At 41.3% G+C, this 20,713-nt stretch overlaps 1 protein-coding gene across 2 annotated transcripts in view; it reads right to left on the minus strand.

Annotated features, from left to right (window-relative positions):
* The window catches only part of HPS3 (HPS3 biogenesis of lysosomal organelles complex 2 subunit 1), a 178,374-nt gene that overhangs the window by 64,844 nt on the left and 92,817 nt on the right, over window positions 1-20,713 (minus strand). For both annotated transcript variants that reach the window (XM_053709994.1, XM_053709993.1), the window contains exons 13-15: window positions 17,615-17,800; window positions 16,771-16,962; window positions 2,150-2,254 (exon numbers count right to left, since the gene is read on the minus strand). In XM_053709994.1, the coding sequence (XP_053565969.1) occupies window positions 2,150-2,254; window positions 16,771-16,962; window positions 17,615-17,800 (483 nt within the window). The remainder of the gene's footprint in view (window positions 1-2,149; window positions 2,255-16,770; window positions 16,963-17,614; window positions 17,801-20,713) is intronic.

Here is a 20,713-nt window from a genome sequence, read left to right on the forward strand (position 1 = left end):
AAAAATGCAAACAGCATAGCCCTCAGTGCATAAAAAATGGCAAGAGGCATATAGGAAGTGGGGTTTAAATAATTAAATTATTTGGCACCAAGAATGACGCACGACGCAAACTAAAAAATGTTGGCGCTAACAAAATCCGGAAATGACACAACTCGCGTCATGGCAGACGCAACCTTGTGCAAGGAAACTTGGCGTTAACTAACATGCCAGAAATTACGAATTTGCGTCACCGAACATACCTTTGCTCCAAAAAAATTCTCGCACCAAAAATGACACAATAAATATCAGCATTTTGCGACCTCGCAAGCCTAATTGTGCCCGCGAAATTTAATGAAAAAAAAAATAGTCAATTTGAAGAAAAGACTATACCCCAGGTAAGAACTTTCAAAATATGTTTCCCAATTTTGAAACTGATAGTCTGCAAAAGGAAACATACATAAACCTGACCCATGGCAAATATAAGTACAATACATATATTTAAAACTTTATATTAATACATAAAGTGCCAAATCATAGTTGAGAGTGTCTTAAGTAATGAAAATATACTTACTGAAAGACACCCATCCACATATAGCAGATAGCCAAACCAGTACTGAAAAAGTATCAGTAGAGGTAATGGAATATGAGAGTATATCGTCGATCTGTCTTAAGTAATGAAAACATACTTACTGAAAGACACCCATCCACATATAGCAGATAGCCAAACCAGTACTGAAAAAGTATCAGTAGAGGTAATGGAATATGAGAGTATATCGTCGATCTGAAAAGGGAGGTAGGAGATGAATCTCTACGACTGATAACAGAGAACCTATGAAAAGATTTCCTGTGAGGAAAACCATAGAATCAATAGGTGATACTCCCTTCACATCCCTCTGACAAACAGTGTACTCTGAGAGGAATCGGGCTTTAAAATGCTGAGAAGCGCATATCACAGAAGAAAATCAAGCACAAACTTACTTCACCACCTCCATAGGGAGGCAAAGTTTGTAAAACTGAATTGTGGGTGTGGTGAGGGGTGTATTTATAGGCATTTTGAGGTTTGGGAAACTTTGCCCCTCCTGGTAGGATTGTATAGCCCATATGTCACTAGCTCATGGACTCTTGCCAATTACATGAAAGAAAAATACTTTAATGTTTTAAATAGCCAGGCTTGTTGAGCCTCAAATCTTTTTATTGTTTTGTAGAAGTGTAGAATATCAGATAACAAAAGAATCTTGACACCGTTATATAAAAAAGCCTGAACTTTACAAAGGAGAGATGTATTGTATGTTAAAGTCCCAAACAGTGTGAGGATATATGCTATCTTGGTCACATTTTATGCATTATCTTTGCTGTTAAAGGGACATAATACTCATATGCTAAATCACTTGAAAGTGATGCAACATAACTGTAAAAAGCTGACAGGAAAATATCACCTGAACATCTCTATGTAAAAAAGGAAGATATTTAAACTCACAATTTCTTCAGCTCACCAGAGTAAGTGCTCAAATTTCAAATGAACAGTACATTATTTTCTGCCATATGTCAAAGTTTTCTTCAATTAACCTGTCCCTTGTACAATGTGACAGCCATCAACCAATCACAGACTCATATACAAAGATTGCTAAAGGAAGTAAATTGGAAAGTTGTTGTTTTTTTCAATTGCATGAGGAATCTGACTCATGAAAGTTTCATTTTGACTTTAAGTTTTTTGACTTTGCATGTTTCTGAGCTCACCAGAGTAAGTGCTGTGTAAAAAGTTATACTTCAGCTGCTGTCTCGTTGCAGGTTAAAAAAGAAGAAGGAAGAAATGAACAGCAGCCAATCAGCATCAGCAGTGCTGAGGTCTTGAACTGTTTTACTGTGATCTCATGATTTCACTTAACTCTCGTGAGATTTCATAGGAAACTTCTTTAAACTGAATAGGGTAATAACATGAGTGTGCATGAGGTACGTCCCCTTGCAGGTCCCGGGACAGGCATACTGATTTGCTGCTTAAAGGCCTTTACAATGGGGTGTGAATACTTTTTGAGGTAAAATATTAATATTTTTTTACATAGAGATGTTCAGGTGATATTTTCTAGTCAGCTTTTTACAGCTATGCTGCATCACTTTCAAGTGTTTCAACATTTGGGTATCATGTCGCTTTAATTTAACATAGCGGTCTTACCTGTAATTTTAACAAATCTCCACAAGTCTCACATGACAGACAATCAGATGATGTCATTTTTGTTATCCATGGGCTGATTAATCCAAAGTGGCTGCAAGAATTTCTCTAAAACATAAAATGTTATATCTGATAGTGAACATATGAAATACAGCAATCATTTTTTGTTGTGTACAAATAAATCTCTCAAATTTCAATGACAGCACAAGGTAGTAAGTCCTTACTGATTACACATGAGCCAAGGTATTAGGATTTTTGCAATCAAAGCAATGAACGAAGCTGCTACTGGCAGTCTTGGTATGTAAAGTGGTTCCAGGTGCTAGACCCGTGTGTTGTGAGGTGTGGCGCTGCGACAGATGGAGAAGGCCATCAAAACAATAAACAAATGCAGTGGCACTCACGAGTGACTAAGCACTCGTAACGGCACAAAAAGCATCAGGTGGATTGTCATTTCTCATAAAGTGCTTTTTTAAGAAGCTAAAATAAAGATAAGATTTTTATAATGCTGTTTCATCTCAAACTCAAATCTCTATTACATGGAATGGAAGCTACTGGAGAGTGTTTTGTGAAAAAAACAAACAATGTTACATAAAGCTTGACACATGAATTGATGGCTTTAACTATTAAATGCATTAGTGATGCAAATGTAAAACTTTAAGACAGACAGAACACTTAGCCATTAATCGTAAACGTTAGCAGAGGGCTTTGCACATTTTGTAAGCTAGGGAGCCACTTATTATTCTACATATTTCTTTCAGCAAACACTAGTTTTCATATTAAAATTGTATGGTTGGCTGGTTAGCCTGAGTAAGCTAATATTAAATCTATTTTTTTTCAAAAACTAAATGTAATTCTCCACAATATATGCAGGAACTGGCTTAGCCCCTATACAAATGATAGGCTTAGTCAGTGTGTATTAATAAATACTTTTGGACAAGTTTAGCAGTTTATATATAATATAGATAAAAACTTTTTCTTGCAAACATTTGTTTAACTAGTGCCATTTTACATTTTATTCTTACAGAGAATATGCTGCATATGTCCAGGACAGCGCACATGAACACTCTCCTCCTGTCTTCACAAAACAGCAGCAGTCTTCAAGACCTTTAGAGCTGCTCCTTATACATCTTCCCTATCTTCTCTGTAAAAGCCTGCACATTGGCTTTTAGAGAAAGAGAATGGTATTTTAAAATAAATACTGGTACTTACACCAGTGTTAGGTCGGTCACTCACTGTGCCTGGGTTCAGTGCACCCACAGAACTTGCCTTAGTGCAACCCTGTGCTACTTGCTCAGGAGGCCTTAAAAAGGTTGTGCTAAAAAAAAAATAACTACTGCACCACCTCCCACTTCTCCCGTTACCTGTTCTCGTGCCCTCCCTGGGGAGGCATGGCCCACTTTTTGGTAAATTTCAGGCCACCAAATGCGATCATATAAAAGAAAATTCACAAACTTTGGGTTTTGCACTGAAATTATTTACAAAAAAATACTGCCACCATAAGATAAATTGTTGTAAAAGCTTTTCTAGGATGCCATTTACTAGGGATGGGCGAATGTTTCGCAACATTCGAAAAATGAAACGAATTTTAACACATTCGTTCAAATCGAATTTCGAATGTTTACATAACATTCTAACGTTCTATTATCGAATGTTCGGTTTCGAATTTTACGATTACAATAGAAAATATTTGTTTTGAAAAATTCAAAATTATATTTGTAATAGTATTTCTAATGCTTTCTTTAAATGTAATATTCGAATTATGCAATATTCTAATTCAAATTTATATGTTTGTAATAGTATTTCTAATGCTATCTTTAAATGTAATATTCGAATTATGCAATATTCTATATAGAAACATTTGAAATGATATATTTGTATCTATTATGTATCAATTTACTAGATTCCCTCCCTACCACATGAACTATTGAACTTCTGAATGGTATTTGTTAAATAGAATGTTAAATTCGAAATTTCGAATGTGGACATTCAATATAATTATAAACATTCAAATTCGAAAGTGACATTCGAAAACTGTAAATAGCATTCGATTATAGAATTTTTAAGAATATTCGTTCTTATCAACATTCGGATTTATAATTCGAATTTCGGTAATAACATTCGTTCTAACATTCAAATTCGGAAATTTACACATTCACCCATCCCTACCATTTACTCAGAAAACAGAATTTATGTTTACCTGATAAATTTCTTTCTCCAACGGTGTGTCCGGTCCACGGCGTCATCCTTACTTGTGGGATATTCTCTTCCCCAACAGGAAATGGCAAAGAGCCCAGCAAAGCTGGTCACATGATCCCTCCTAGGCTCCGCCTACCCCAGTCATTCGACCGACGTTAAGGAGGAATATTAGCATAGGAGAAACCATATGGTACCGTGGTGACTGTAGTTAAAGAAAATAAATTATCAGACCTGATTAAAAAAACCCGGGCGGGCCGTGGACCGGACACACCGTTGGAGAAAGAAATTTATCAGGTAAACATAAATTCTGTTTTCTCCAACATAGGTGTGTCCGGTCCACGGCGTCATCCTTACTTGTGGGAACCAATACCAAAGCTTTAGGACACGGATGAAGGGAGGGAGCAAATCAGGTCACCTAAATGGAAGGCACCACGGCTTGCAAAACCTTTCTCCCAAAAATAGCCTCAGAAGAAGCAAAAGTATCAAACTTGTAAAATTTGGTAAAAGTGTGCAGTGAAGACCAAGTCGCTGCCCTACATATCTGATCAACAGAAGCCTCGTTCTTGAAGGCCCATGTGGAAGCCACAGCCCTAGTGGAATGAGCTGTGATTCTTTCGGGAGGCTGCCGTCCGGCAGTCTCGTAAGCCAATCTGATGATGCTTTTAATCCAAAAAGAGAGAGAGGTAGAAGTTGCTTTTTGACCTCTCCTTTTACCTGAATAAACAACAAACAAGGAAGATGTTTGTCTAAAATCCTTTGTAGCATCTAAATAGAATTTTAGAGCGCGAACAACATCCAAATTGTGCAACAAACGTTCCTTCTTTGAAACTGGTTTCGGACACAGAGAAGGCACGATAATCTCCTGGTTAATGTTTTTGTTAGAAACAACTTTCGGAAGAAAACCAGGTTTAGTACGTAAAACCACCTTATCTGCATGGAACACCAGATAAGGAGGGGAACACTGCAGAGCAGATAATTCTGAAACTCTTCTAGCAGAAGAAATTGCAACTAAAAACAAAACTTTCCAAGATAATAACTTAATATCAACGGAATGTAAGGGTTCAAACGGAACCCCTTGAAGAACTGAAAGAACCAAATTGAGACTCCAAGGAGGAGTCAAAGGTTTGTAAACAGGCTTAATTCTAACCAAAGCCTGAACAAAGGCTTGAACATCTGGCACAGCTGCCAGCTTTTTGTGAAGTAACACCGACAAGGCAGAAATCTGTCCCTTCAGGGAACTTGCCGATAATCCTTTTTCCAATCCTTCTTGAAGGAAGGATAGAATCCTAGGAATCTTAACCTTGTCCCAAGGGAATCCTTTAGATTCACACCAACAGATATATTTTTTCCAAATTTTGTGGTAAATCTTTCTAGTTACAGGCTTTCTGGCCTGAACAAGAGTATCGATAACAGAATCTGAGAAACCTCGCTTCGATAAAATCAAGCGTTCAATCTCCAGGCAGTCAGCTGGAGTGAAACCAGATTCGGATGTTCGAACGGACCCTGAACAAGAAGGTCTCGTCTCAAAGGTAGCTTCCAAGGTGGAGCCGATGACATATTCACCAGATCTGCATACCAAGTCCTGCGTGGCCACGCAGGAGCTATCAAGGTCACCGACGCCCTCTCCTGATTGATCCTGGCTACCCGCCTGGGAATGAGAGGAAACGGCGGAAACACATAAGCTAGTTTGAAGGTCCAAGGTGCTACTAGTGCATCCACTAGAGCCGCCTTGGGATCCCTGGATCTGGACCCGTAACAGGGAACTTTGAAGTTCTGACGAGAGGCCATCAGATCCATGTCTGGAATGCCCCACAGCTGAGTGACTAGGGCAAAGATTTCCGGATGGAGTTCCCACTCCCCCGGATGCAATGTCTGACGACTCAGAAAATCCGCTTCCCAATTTTCCACTCCCGGGATGTGGATAGCAGACAGGTGGCAGGAGTGAGACTCCGCCCATAGAATAATCTTGGTCACTTCCTCCATCGCTAGGGAACTCCTTGTTCCCCCCTGATGGTTGATGTACGCAACAGTCGTCATGTTGTCTGATTGAAATCGTATGAACTTGGTCCTTGCTAGCTGAGGCCAAGCCTTGAGAGCATTGAATATCGCTCTCAGTTCCAGAATATTTATCGGTAGAAGAGATTCTTCCCGAGACCAAAGACCCTGAGCTTTCAGGGATCCCCAGACCGCGCCCCAGCCCGTCAGACTGGCGTCGGTCGTGACAATGACCCACTCTGGTCTGCGGAATGTCATCCCTTGTGACAGGTTGTCCAGGGACAGCCACCAACGGAGTGAGTCTCTGGTCCTCTGATTTACTTGTATCTTTGGAGACAAGTCTGTATAGTCCCCATTCCACTGACTGAGCATGCACAGTTGTAATGGTCTTAGATGAATGCGCGCAAAAGGAACTATGTCCATTGCCGCTACCATCAACCCGATCACTTCCATGCACTGAGCTACGGAAGGAAGAGGAACGGAATGAAGAATCCGACAAGAGTCCAGAAGCTTTGTTATTCTGGCCTCTGTTAGAAAAATCCTCATTTCTGAGGAATCTATAATTGTTCCCAAGAAGGGAACCCTTGTTGACGGGGATAGAGAACTCTTTTCCACGTTCACTTTCCAGCCGTGAGATCTGAGAAAGGCCAGGACGATGTCCGTGTGAGCCTTTGCTCGAGGGAGGGACGACGCTTGAATCAGAATGTCGTCCAGGTAAGGTACTACTGCAATGCCCCTTGGTCTTAGCACCGCTAGAAGGGACCCTAGTACCTTTGTGAAAATCCTTGGAGCAGTGGCTAATCCGAAAGGAAGCGCCACGAACTGGTAATGTTTGTCCAGGAATGCAAACCTTAGGAACCGATGATGTTCCTTGTGGATAGGAATATGTAGATACGCATCCTTTAAATCCACCGTGGTCATGAATTGACCTTCCTGGATGGAAGGAAGGATAGTTCGAATGGTTTCCATCTTGAACGATGGGACCTTGAGAAATTTGTTTAAGATCTTGAGATCTAGGATTGGTCTGAACGTTCCCTCTTTTTTGGGAACTATGAACAGATTGGAGTAGAACCCCATCCCTTGTTCTCTTAATGGAACAGGATGAATCACTCCCATTTTTAACAGGTCTTCTACACAATGTAAGAACGCCTGTCTTTTTATGTGGTCTGAAGACAACTGAGACCTGTGGAACCTCCCCCTTGGGGGAAGTCCCTTGAATTCCAGAAGATAACCCTGGGAGACTATTTCTAGCGCCCAAGGATCCAGAACATCTCTTGCCCAAGCCTGAGCGAAGAGAGAGAGTCTGCCCCCCACCAGATCCGGTCCCGGATCGGGGGCCAATATTTCATGCTGTCTTGGTAGCAGTGGCAGGTTTCTTGGCCTGCTTTCCCTTGTTCCAGCCTTGCATTGGTCTCCAAGCTGGCTTGGCCTGAGAAGTATTACCCTCTTGCTTAGAGGACGTAGCACCTTGGGCTGGTCCGTTTTTACGAAAGGGACGAAAATTAGGTCTATTTTTTGCCTTGAAAGGCCGATCCTGAGGAAGGGCGTGGCCCTTACCCCCAGTGATATCAGAGATAATCTCTTTCAAGTCAGGACCAAACAGCGTTTTCCCCTTGAAAGGAATGTTTAGTAGCTTGTTCTTGGAAGACGCATCAGCCGACCAAGATTTCAACCAAAGCGCTCTGCGCGCCACAATAGCAAACCCAGAATTCTTAGCCGCTAACTTAGCCAATTGTAAAGAGGCGTCTAGAGTGAAAGAATTAGCCAATTTGAGAGCATTGATTCTGTCCATAATCTCCTCATAAGGAGGAGAGTCACTATCGAGCACCTTAATCAGTTCATCAAACCAGAAATATGCGGCTGTAGTGACAGGGACAATGCATGAAATGGGTTGTAGAAGGTAACCCTGCTGAACAAACATCTTTTTAAGCAAACCTTCTAATTTTTTATCCATAGGATCTTTGAAAGCACAACTATCCTCTATGGGAATAGTGGTGCGTTTGTTTAAAGTAGAAACCGCTCCCTCGACCTTGGGGACTGACTGCCATAAGTCCTTTCTGGGGTCGACCATAGGAAACAATTTTTTAAATATGGGGGGAGGGACGAAAGGAATACCGGGCCTTTCCCATTCTTTATTAACAATGTCCGCCACCCGCTTGGGTATAGGAAAAGCTTCTGGGAGCCCCGGCACCTCTAGGAACTTGTCCATTTTACATAGTTTCTCTGGGATGACCAAATTTTCACAATCATCCAGAGTGGATAATACCTCCTTAAGCAAAATGCGGAGATGTTCCAATTTAAATTTAAATGTAATCACATCAGATTCAGCCTGCTGAGAAATGTTCCCTAAATCAGTAATTTCTCCCTCAGACAAAACCTCCCTGGCCCCCTCAGATTGGGTTAGGGGCCCTTCAGAGATATTAATATCAGCGTCGTCATGCTCTTCAGTAACTAAAACAGAGCATCCACGCTTACGCTGACAAGGGTTCATTTTGGCTAAAATGTTTTTGACAGAATTATCCATTACAGCCGTTAATTGTTGCATAGTAAGGAGTATTGGCGCGCTAGATGTACTAGGGGCCTCCTGAGTGGGCAAGACTCGTGTAGACGAAGGAGGGAATGATGCAGTACCATGCTTACTCCCCTCACTTGAGGAATCATCTTGGGCATCATTGTCATTATCACATAAATCACATTTATTTAAATGAATAGGAATTCTGGCTTCCCCACATTCAGAACACAGTCTATCTGGTAGTTCAGACATGTTAAACAGGCATAAACTTGATAAGAAAGTACAAAAAACGTTTTGAAATAAAACCGTTACTGTCACTTTAAATTTTAAACGGAACACACTTTATTACTGCAATTGCGAAAAAACATGAAGGAATTGTTCAAAATTCACCAAACTTTCACCACAGTGTCTTAAAGCCTTGAAAATATTGCACACCAATTTTGGAAGCTTTAACCCTTAAAATAACGGAACCGGAGCCGTTTTAAGCTTTAACCCCTTTACAGTCCCTGGTATCTGCTTTGCTGAGACCCAACCAAACCCAAAGGGGAATACGATACCAAATGACGCCTTCAGAAGTCTTTTATAAGTATCAGAGCTCCTCTCACATGCGACTGCATGCCATGCCTCTCAAAAACAAGTGCGCAACACCGGCGCGAAAATGAGACTCTGCCTATGCTTTGGGAAAGCCCCTAAAGAATAAGGTGTCTAAAACAGTGCCTGCCGATATTATTATATCAAAATACCCAGAATAAATGATTCCTCAAGGCTAAATAAGTGTTAATATCAATCGATTTAGCCCAAAAAAAGTCTACAGTCTAAATAAGCCCTTGTGAAGCCCTTATTTACAATCGTAATAAACATGGCTTACCGGATCCCATAGGGAAAATGACAGCTTCCAGCATTACATCGTCTTGTTAGAATGTGTCATACCTCAAGCAGCAAAGGACTGCAAACTGTTCCCCCAACTGAAGTTAATTGCTCTCAACAGTCCTGTGTGGAACAGCCATGGATTTTAGTTACGGTTGCTAAAATCATTTTCCTCATACAAACAGAATTCTTCATCTCTTTTCTGTTTCTGAGTAAATAGTACGTACCAGCACTATTTGAAAATAACAAACTCTTGATTGAATAATGAAAAACTACAGTTAAACACTAAAAAACTCTAAGCCATCTCCGTGGAGATGTTGCCTGTACAACGGCAAAGAGAATGACTGGGGTAGGCGGAGCCTAGGAGGGATCATGTGACCAGCTTTGCTGGGCTCTTTGCCATTTCCTGTTGGGGAAGAGAATATCCCACAAGTAAGGATGACGCCGTGGACCGGACACACCTATGTTGGAGAAATGGCACACATGCATCACCTTGTCATTAGTTTTTTGTAATTAGAAGGCCACTAACTGCAGCTGCGCACCACACTTCTGAAATTCCCAACAGTGAAGGAGTTAATCAGTTAGCTGTTAAAGGGACATTAAACACTAAATATATTTAATAAGCATAGTATCAAGGATAATCACCGCCTCCTGCTAGTCATGGATACTGCCGTGTTGAAATTTACCTTTTAATGCATAATTTTCTTTTCTTCTGACGGGAAGAGTCCACAGCTGCATTCATTACTTTTGGGAATTCAGAACCTGGCCATCAGGAGGAGGCAAAGACACCCCAGCCAAAGGCCTTAAATACCTCCCCCACTTCCCTCATCCCCCAGTCATTCTGCCAAGGGAACAAGGAACAGTAGGAGAAATATCAGGGTGAAAAAAGGTGCCAGAAGAACAAAAATGTACTGCCGCCCCATAGTATAAAACGCGGGCGGGAACTGTGGACTCTTCCCGTCAGAAGAAAATAAAATTATCAGGTAAGCATAATTTATGTTTTCCTTCTTAAACGGGAAGAGTCCACAGCTGCATTCATTACTTTGGGAAAACAATACCCAAGCTAGAGAACACTGAATGCAAACAAAGGGTGGGTACAAAAGAAGGCGGCTCCGTCGAAAGGCACCACAGCCTGAAATTACTCAACACCCTTCAAAAAACTACATATGACAGGGGAAATACCGGTAGCCTGGGTGACCCCTCATCAGTTACACAACCTGCAAGCCGTGCTAGAGACCATTCAGATCCAGAGTCTGCTGAGCACAAGGCCTCCGGGGAGTCAGCCCTGTGGAACTCAACTCCCTAAAAAAAAGTCTCTGACCTAAAACCAAAAAGAAACCCTCTATCAACCCCCGAGAGGGAGAGTAGAGGAATCCATAAGAGATCTGAAGGACCATCCAACACTGGCGTCAAGTCAAACTGGTCAAAAATCCCTATCTACCCCGAGAGGAAGAATAGAGGACCCCATGAGATATCTCAAGGACCAAATCAACTTAGAACAACCCGAGGTTGTCACAGGACCACTGTCCAGGGAAACAAACTCTCTAGGAGGACAAGGACCAGAAGATAAGTCCATAGTCAGGAGAAAACGTCACTAGGATAAAATGAAGGCCACCCTCATCATCCCGACACAGCACCATACCAACTATGGTGTTCCAGAAAACCGTGAGTTCCCCCTTGCAACCTAGACAAGTCAAAACCCATCAGGCTAGACAAGCATAAACAAGTAAGGACCGAAAAACAGCCCTAGCAGCTTAAAAAGAGCTCTCCAAGAGGTCACAGAACCACCTGTGAGCAAAACTCGCGATGACCAATCAATAGGCAGCAAGCTGTCCTAAGCCATCGTAGGACTTATCCCACCGAGAAGTGCCGAAAAATCTTGACAACAGCTCCTGACCAGAAACTTCCGGAAGCCATAGAGCGATCCGTCCCAGCAGCAGCCGACACCAGAATAGAGATGGGAACGAAATGTCCCCCCCATCAAAGGGGAGGACAGATGCAATACAAGTAAATGGTCCATACTGCAAAAGCAGACTAATCCCAGGCCTTCCTTCCAGGATAATCGGTCCCAGCCCAAGGCTAGTGAAAGACCGACGACAAGAGTCTCAGACCTTCGGAAGAAAAAAGGATGGATCTGCGAGGAATTGAAGTCCCAGAGTAGAACTCTGACCGCTACTAAAAAATTGGCATGTTAAGCTGAACCATGACAGGAACCTCATGCTTGGGTCCAAGGACCCCTACACTGCAGCCTTCCATAAGACGACTCTGACCCACAGCATTCTGATACCAGAATTCAACTTTAAAAGTCTGGGAGGCAATCTGCTCGAAAGAGCCGAGTGGGTATTTGAACCTGGCTCTGTGCTTACTACATTGTTTGCTTGTGTGTTGAGCCACAGCCAGTTCTTGAGAATGCAAGAGAGCGAAAGACCCTACGAGGCGAAAAAAACAAGGACCCACAGCCCCTTCACAGATACTGAGGTACCTCCAAATCAAGGAGAAAATGTAAGAACCCCTTCCCCACCCTAGGTGAGAAAAAAAAAGGATTAAGCAAAGGTAACCACCCTACCAATAGAGGCAAAACCCCAATATTATCAGTCCAGTTGGTAAAGCAACAGAAGTCTACCAGGAAGCATCAAATGCCCCAGCAGGCAAGTAGGGATCCGTCAGAAACCTCAAACTGAAGCCTCAGGCTGATATAAATCTCCCCATGAGAGTCAGAAAACCCCGCCCCCGGGGGAACCAAACCCTAAGATTAAGCAGGACCGTCCATACCTGTTCCAGGCAAGAGACATGGTCCTAAACCGGAGTCCTCGAAAACAGAACCGATCTGAAGATCTAAAGTTCCTGAGGAGCCCAGAAGTCCTGTGGTTAGGAGCGCACCCGGACAGTACCTTCCGCCATCTAAAGTCTTCAGATGTAAAGAACCAAGCAACATCCACAACCTCAAGAGTCTGTAAAAAGACTCCCAACCAGTTTAGGAAATGGGCAACCAGTACCCCTGGATCGCAAGGTAACTGGAGAAGATCAATGGTCAATTTCCTGACCCCAGACAGGCGAAAAGACTGTAACTGACCCCAGCCCTCCTACCCTTACGCCAGAAGGGCTAAATCTGCAATAAGATTGACGGCTAGCATCCGCGAGTCTAAAGACCATGAGGTGAAAAGGAGCAGTTCTTATCTTTAAAAGACGACAGTCTCCAGAGATCCTTGCAGGATCGGTCTCCCAACATCCTTGAAACAGGATAACAACAGGAGCCTCCTGCAATCTACGTGCTAGAGCAAACAAAACACTGAGAAAAGGAAGAAGGACATGCCCGCACTTCCAGAACAAACGATCCAACCCAAGGCGGGAGGGAATGAAACATCGCCACCGCAAAAAGGATGCGACTAGACCAGAGTCGTCATCCGGAGATACCACAAGAGAAGACGCAAATCATCCACCAGATACAAGACCTCCGGAAGTCAATTACATCTCCAGGCTCCAAAGGAATGGAAAAATACAGTTCCGAGTCCCCAGGGACCCTAAGAACCACAATGACATCTGAAAAAGTTGGTCACGCATCTCAAGTAATAATGCCAGAAAGAACAAACTTATATCAGAGCTCACAACCTTCCTACCAGAAGCATTGGATCTACGTCCCAGGCCCCATACGTTGTAGAAGGATCCAAGCCGGGAGTCCATAACACTAGGCCATAAAAGACATTTTTTTTTTAGAATCTGACAGGATAATCAGCACCACGAGGGTGACATGAACCCAAGAAAACAGCAGACAGCGCCCGACCATTACCTGCCTGGCACAGGAACACGGTCTAAGGTCCAAGAAAAATCGACCTGAAGGTTCGATAATATGAACTATAACCTTGGTCTTAACCAAAGTGCGCAACTTCCGAGGAAGTGCCCATGCAACCACAAAATCGCAAGTATCAGTTCCAGAGAAAAAACGTTTCCCAAAACGGAAGTTATATCAGACGTGAGCTTATACAAACAAATCAAATACATCCTATTCGGATCAAAAATAAAGTAATGCAGCACCCTCGGGTGAACGCCAAAGGAACAAAGGTACGCCAAGTGGACTAGCCGATCAGAGGCTCCTTTCACCCAAGCTCAGAACTGGAACTGATACCTAAAAGAAAGAAAAAACAGAGACGTCAAGGAGATTACTTCATCCCCAAGCGTCTAACCCAGTTTGCCATCCCGCATCTAAGGCCTCTGATCCCTCGGCCCACTAGGGCTGGGATCCTCTAGCAATGCCAAAACATGTCTTAGTAGGACACGAAGACATGCCAACCTATAACGGAAGGCAAAATTATCCATCGCCGGATCGACAAACGACTCCGGCCCTAAGGTTGGTGCCCCGGAGGCCGAACTGGATCAATCTCACACCCGACAGGCCCTGGTTGACAGAACACGGACAGTATCTTAAAAATATTTCACTTGGGAGATACAGATGAGCCAGCGCCATATATATGGCCATGCGGAACCGTGCCGTAACGTCTGGAGGAAACAAGCCACCTTCCGGAGGAGTAAAGGCCATAGGGACACCTGCCTGCGTAGCAAAGGAATTGTCTGGGACCGGCACTTCACAGGACCTAGAATCCTTGGGGTCGGATGGCTCAACGCACACTGAGGACCCTGGATTGGGAGAAGAGATTACTCTAGAACAACAATCGGAACATAACTGATGGGCATGGATAACCCGGGCCATTTCATATTCATCACAAGACGCATTCTCTGCATCGGAGATATCCGCATCTAAAAAATCAGAATCCTCCATCTTGGGATTACAAAAAAGACAAACAGGCACCTTTGCACACCCCCAATGGCTGGGGCACTCACCGCCTCCTGTAAACCAACGAGCAGACTCTAACTGTCGCCACACAGTCAGCATACGGAAGTGAAAAACAACGTAACCGCACCCGGTCACGAGGTGCACCGTGCAAGTCATAAAAAGAGGACACAAATCTAAAGATCACGCCAATTGATAAGGCCGAAATGTTCTGAAAAGCCATGAGCCTAAAGTATTACTACACATCAGCAGATAGAACCACATAACAAACATGATTAAAGTCCCCCCTGTTCAATAACCCCCCTCAGGAGATATTAACCCATGATTCCTATTTTAAGATAAAAGGAGTCCCACTGGGACCCTACCTTCTCGTTAACATCACATTCTCATAATCTTACCAGAATCTACGCCGTGGAACAGGAACATGGCCCTTCAAGTGTGACAGATAGTAGCCTCGCTTCTGACATGGACTTGAATGAATAAAGGCAGGCAGCGAAACTGATTGCCAAGGAGCTGTTAATCTGATTCGGGAAGGTTTTGCAGGAAGACTCTCCCAGCATCTCTGGACTCTAACCTTCATCCATGCTCTCAATGAGAGGCTGACAGGATTACTTAAAACTCCAGTCCCATTTCGAAGAGTACTACCCTCCATAAGAGACTATCTCGAACTTCTGACACTTCTCTGCCAACCTCCAGTGACGAAAGGCAAAGAATGACTGGGGGAAGAGGGAAGTAGGGGAGGTATTTAAGGACTTTGGCTGTGGTGTCTTTGCCTCCTCCTGGTGGCCAGGTTCTGAAAATGTTAGTTTGTGGATAAATAACTGGATAAAAGATAGGGAGCAACGAGTAGTAGTAAATGGATCATACTCAGATTGGACAAAGGTAATCAGTGGAGTACCCCAGGGATCAGTGCTAGGCCCTATTCTTTTTAATATTTTTATAAATGAGTTGGAGCTAGGATTAAATAGCAACATCTCTATTTTTGCAGATGATACCAAGTTAAGTAAGGTTATTAGGTCAGAGCAGGATGAACTTTTGTTACAAAGGGACCTGCAAAAATTAGAAGTATGGGCAGGTAAATGGAAAATGAGATTTAATACGGGAAAATGCAAGGTTCTACATTTTGGAAGTAAAAATAAGCAGGCAACGTATTATTTAAATGGGACAAGACTTAGCCAAACACAGGAGGAAAGGGATTTGGGAGTAGTAATAGATAACAAGCTAAAGATGGGTGCACAATGCAGGGCAGCAGCTTCAAAGGCTAATAAGATACTAGCATGTATTAAAAGAGGCATTGACTAAAGGGAGGAAAGCATAATTCTGTCACTATATAAAGCCCTGGTAAGACCTCACCTTGAGTATGGAGTGCAGTTCTGGGGACCAATCGCAAAAAAAGATATTGCAGAACTAGAAAAAGTCCAGAGAAGGGCCACAAAGCTAATAAGGGGATTGGAGAATTTAACCTATGAGGAGAGGCTAGCCAAACTGGTCTGTTTTCTTTAGAAAAAAGGCACTTAAGAGGTGACAGGATTACTTTATATAAATATATTCAAGGCCCATATACAGAGATGGCAGAAGCTCTGTTTATTCCAAGAAAATTGTTTGTGACCAGAGGTCACAATTTAAGGTTGGAGGAAAGGAGATTTAATCTCCTGCAACGGAAACGTTTTTTCACTGTAAGAGCAATAAAAGTGTGGAACTCATTACCAAAGGAGGAAGTGAATGCCAATACCCTAGATACATTTAAAAAATATTTGGATACATTTCTGTCTATAAACAAAAATCATGGATATGATTACTAGTTTTAAATGGGTCACCTTTTAGTGGGATTATTTAAGCTTAACTGGAGCTTTTTATATATATTTTAGATTTGTATAGGTTGAATTCGGACTTCGGTCTTTATTCAACCTCATCTACTATGTTACTATGTAAGTAATGAATGTAGCTGTGGACTCTTCCTGTTTAAGAAGAAAATCTATTTAGTGTTTAGTGTCCCTTTAAGGGAAATATTTATTGTAGTGCAAGGATTACCCTTTCACCATACACCTACCACCTCCCTGATCCATCTCAAATAGTTATCCCCTTATTGGTCACTGACAGTTTGCCAGTACCCAGTGTAAGGTCTTTTTATTTATTTTTCTGTACTATAGGAATCCCTCCTTACCCTTCCACTGTCCACGCTGACAGTGAGACCGCAACAATATGCTGGGCAAAGTACTGTGTGATGTAGTACCTACGTCTATTGGGTGCAAGGGGATAATAGCTTACCAGATCCTCTGGGCTCTTCAAGGGTGTAACACATGAATGTTGAGGATTACATATTTTCCACACATAATGGGATGTAAGTTTGAATAGGATGTCCTGTAATATGGATTCAGGAGGATATGTAGAAAGAAGTGCTTCCCAGAAATCAACAAGCAATTGGGGAACATTATCTGTACTGTCTTTTTCGCAAAGAACCTGAAAAAAACCCAACCATACATATCTTTTAGATATTTATGTACCAAGAGTTACAGCTATTGGTAATAATAATTGCTAAAAAAGACAGTAAATGTTACATCACAAGCAAAAACAATTGTATTATATATTGACTACGAAATGTACACATTTCTATAAGGGGAAATTAGCTTTAGTGCTTATAATATAAACGTTTTATAATCCCAGCAAAACCAACAAAATTAACACGTCAGCAGATTTAAAGATACTAGCACAAACTTTATATATCCCACTGCATGAACATATATCACTAATGAAGTCACACAATTTACTACTGTCATAATTCAGATACTAAGAAACAACAAATGAGTCATCTTGCTTGTATCTGCTTACCTCACTCTCCATTATATATTACATATTTTATTATATATACAAAACTAAGAACTATAAGAAAACAAGGCTCAATAGCTGTACAGAGCCCTTTTGGAAATTCTTCCATATTTGCTTATATTGGGAAAAGTATAAGATGTCAAATGTATACTCTCATACAGTGGTACTGAATGAATTTTGAAGCACAACAGAAAATTCCTCAACAACCAATACAATATGCTAAAATTTCTATTTAGATATAAACTAGATAATATTAGGATTTCAGAAACTATAATAAATGAAAAACCTTAAAAAATCTCTCAGCTTCTTGCAGATTAATTTTGCTATTTTCATGCAGGGCCACTACTGAAACTACAAGTAATCCAGGCATAGTATCCATTAAGTGAAAAGCCATCTCTGTTGAAATGACATCTTTGCTTCTGAACTTTATCAGCAGTCTTGGCTCATCCAGAAAACCACATAGTAACTGCATCTGCAATAAAAATAAGTAAAACATTTAAAGCAAAGTGTAACAGCAAAATATTTCTGAAAGTTATTGGTTTATTGATGCACATATCCTGTTAGGGCCTGTGCACCAGTAATCACACACCATAATTGCTCAGAAAGCTGGCTGTGGTGTGTATTGCTTCTGAAGAAATCATTTGTGTTATACAAATCACTGCTGACTCTCTAAAAAGGCATGGTGTTGAATACTGGTGTATGGCCCTCACAGGATATGTGCATTGCTGCAGAAAAAAGTAATAACTTTTACTAGAAGCATTTTGGCTAATGGAAGTATATGGCAAAAATGCTTCTATTTCAAATTGAAATACTCCCATGCACATTTCATTTTTGACCTGTCTTTCCCTTAAAAGGGATAAAATAGTTTAATAATATTTAATGGGCCTGGGGCTTAAATACAGGGGTCTTTACTGATACCAGGGCTGGTTGATGATCAAGCAGAATTAGATTTCAGAGCAGCTTGTTATATGGCTGCAGTTATTATAATCACCTTGCATATAAACTTGTGGTGACTGAGAAACATCAGGGGGAGGTGAGGGTTGAGAAGGCTTTGCCCAGAAAGCTGGCGTAAGTGTTTTAGTGTTTAGTTTTTCTTCTTGTTGTGTTTGTTAGGGTGTGTGCTAGGCTGTGCATCTACTCCCTCTTATTTATTTCACTTTAAATAAATCAGCCTAAGCTCAGTACAGAGTAGCTGATTATGTGTGCATGTTTGTGTATGCGTATGTATATGTGGGTGTATGTGTGCATGTGTTTTTGTGTGTATATGTGTGTGTGCATATGTGTACATATGTGTGTGTATGTGTTTGTGTGTATATTAAGTTTAATAAAAAATACAAATCAATACAAACAAACTGATATTTCCCTAGATAATGTCCTTAAACACAAACTCTCACAATATACTTTGTGATTGGGTAATACACCCAGATATATACTGAGATGGTGACAATTATCTTACAGTAGGAATACGGAATACATATTTGAATGCCAGGGTACTTCTGATTATCATAGTGTCCAGCGAACCTCTAGAATGGGTTGTAGGCTGTGACAACACAGAATATATATACACACACACACATATATATATATATACACACACACATAAACCGGACAACTTAGAAATTTGACTTTATCCTATCTTGAGTGGACAACTAGCTTTTTCCATCTGGGCTGGTAGCTTTTAACCCCTGACTAGTAAGTAAATCATAGTGATATGTATATGTATATATATATATATATATTTTTTTAATAAAATTAACTATGCTTTGAAATGGTGTTGATGGTGCCACTGCCACAGATTTTGCACTGGGGCCCAGTGAGTTATAGTTACGCCTCTGTAATGGGCTAATGTGTTAGTGCTTTTTATTAACTGCACAAATGCTTGCCTCTATGAGGGATATTTATCAAGCCGTCAACCGCAAATACTGTGGAATTCCGCAGCGTAATTGTGGCGAGCCTGATTCGCCCCATTTATCAAAGCCTACAGACCGGCAAAAGTTGGAATTTGTGACGTAACATACGATCCGCGGGTCTCAATCCGACACAGATCGATGCTTAGGACATTACAGATGTTCCGAATACAAATTCGGCACTATCTGACAACTTTTGCCATGTATCAAACTTCTAACAGGTACGCTCGCCACTATTCCGGCCCAGCATACCTGGTTTTCAATCTGCCACCCTGGAGGCCGAAGATGCCATAAGGAATCAATGGGAGTCTGAAAGCAGCGAAAGCTTATGTTCGCTGCTGCCCGATACCCCATTGATTTCTATGGTAGAATAAAAGTAATGTTTACACCTAACACCCTAACATAAGCCCCAAGTCTAAACACCCCTAATCCACTGCGCCCGACATCGCCGCCACCTACATAAAATATATAAACCCCTATCCCGCCGCTCCCGGACCCCACCGCCACCTACATAATGTTATTAACCCCTATCCCGCCGCTCCCCTACCCCACCGCAACTAAATAAATGTATTAACCCCTATTCTGTCGCTCCCGGACCCCTCCGCAACTAAATAAATGTATTAACCCCTATTCCGCCGCTCCCGGACCTCTACGCAACTAAATAAATGTATTAACCCCTAAACCCCTGGCCTCCCACATCACTACCCCTTACTAAACCTATTAACCCCTAAACCGCCAGCCCCCTACATCGCCATAAACTAAATTAAGCTATTAACCCCTTAACTTTACATTATAATTACCTCATCCCAATCTTATAATAAATTTAAACTTACCTTTAGAATTAAAGTAAACTATATTAAACTATTAATTAATCTACCCTAACTATTATCCTACAATTACATTAAACTATATTAAACTACTAATTAACCTACCCTATTATACTAAAATTACATTAAACTAACAATTAAATTAACTATATAACATATTTAAAAACCTAACCCTACTCAAGTTATTTAAATCTACTATAAAGAATTACTAAGTTACAAAAAAATAACAACTAAGTTACACAAAATAAAAAACAATAAGTTACACAAGATAAAAAAGAAATGATCAAATATTTAAACTAATTACACCTAATCTAATAGCCCTATCAAAATAAAAAGCCCCCCAAAATAAAAAAAAACCTAGCCTACAATAAACTACCAATGGCCCTTAAAAGGGCCTTTTGCGGGGCATTGCCCCAAAGAAATCAGCTCTTTTACCTGTAAAATAAAATACAAACATCCCCAACTGTAAAACCCACCACCCCCACAACCAAATCTATCTAAAAAACCTAAGCTCCCCATTGCCCTGAAAAGGTCATTTGTATGGGCATTGCCCTTAAAAGGGCATTTAGCTCTTTTTCAGCTTACAGTCCCTAACCTAAAATTAAAATCCACCCAATAAACCCTTAAAAAAAAAAAAAAAACTAACCCCCG

The sequence above is a fragment of the Bombina bombina genome, chromosome 4, assembly GCF_027579735.1.
Source record: "Bombina bombina isolate aBomBom1 chromosome 4, aBomBom1.pri, whole genome shotgun sequence".
Classification (NCBI taxonomy): domain Eukaryota; kingdom Metazoa; phylum Chordata; class Amphibia; order Anura; family Bombinatoridae; genus Bombina; species Bombina bombina.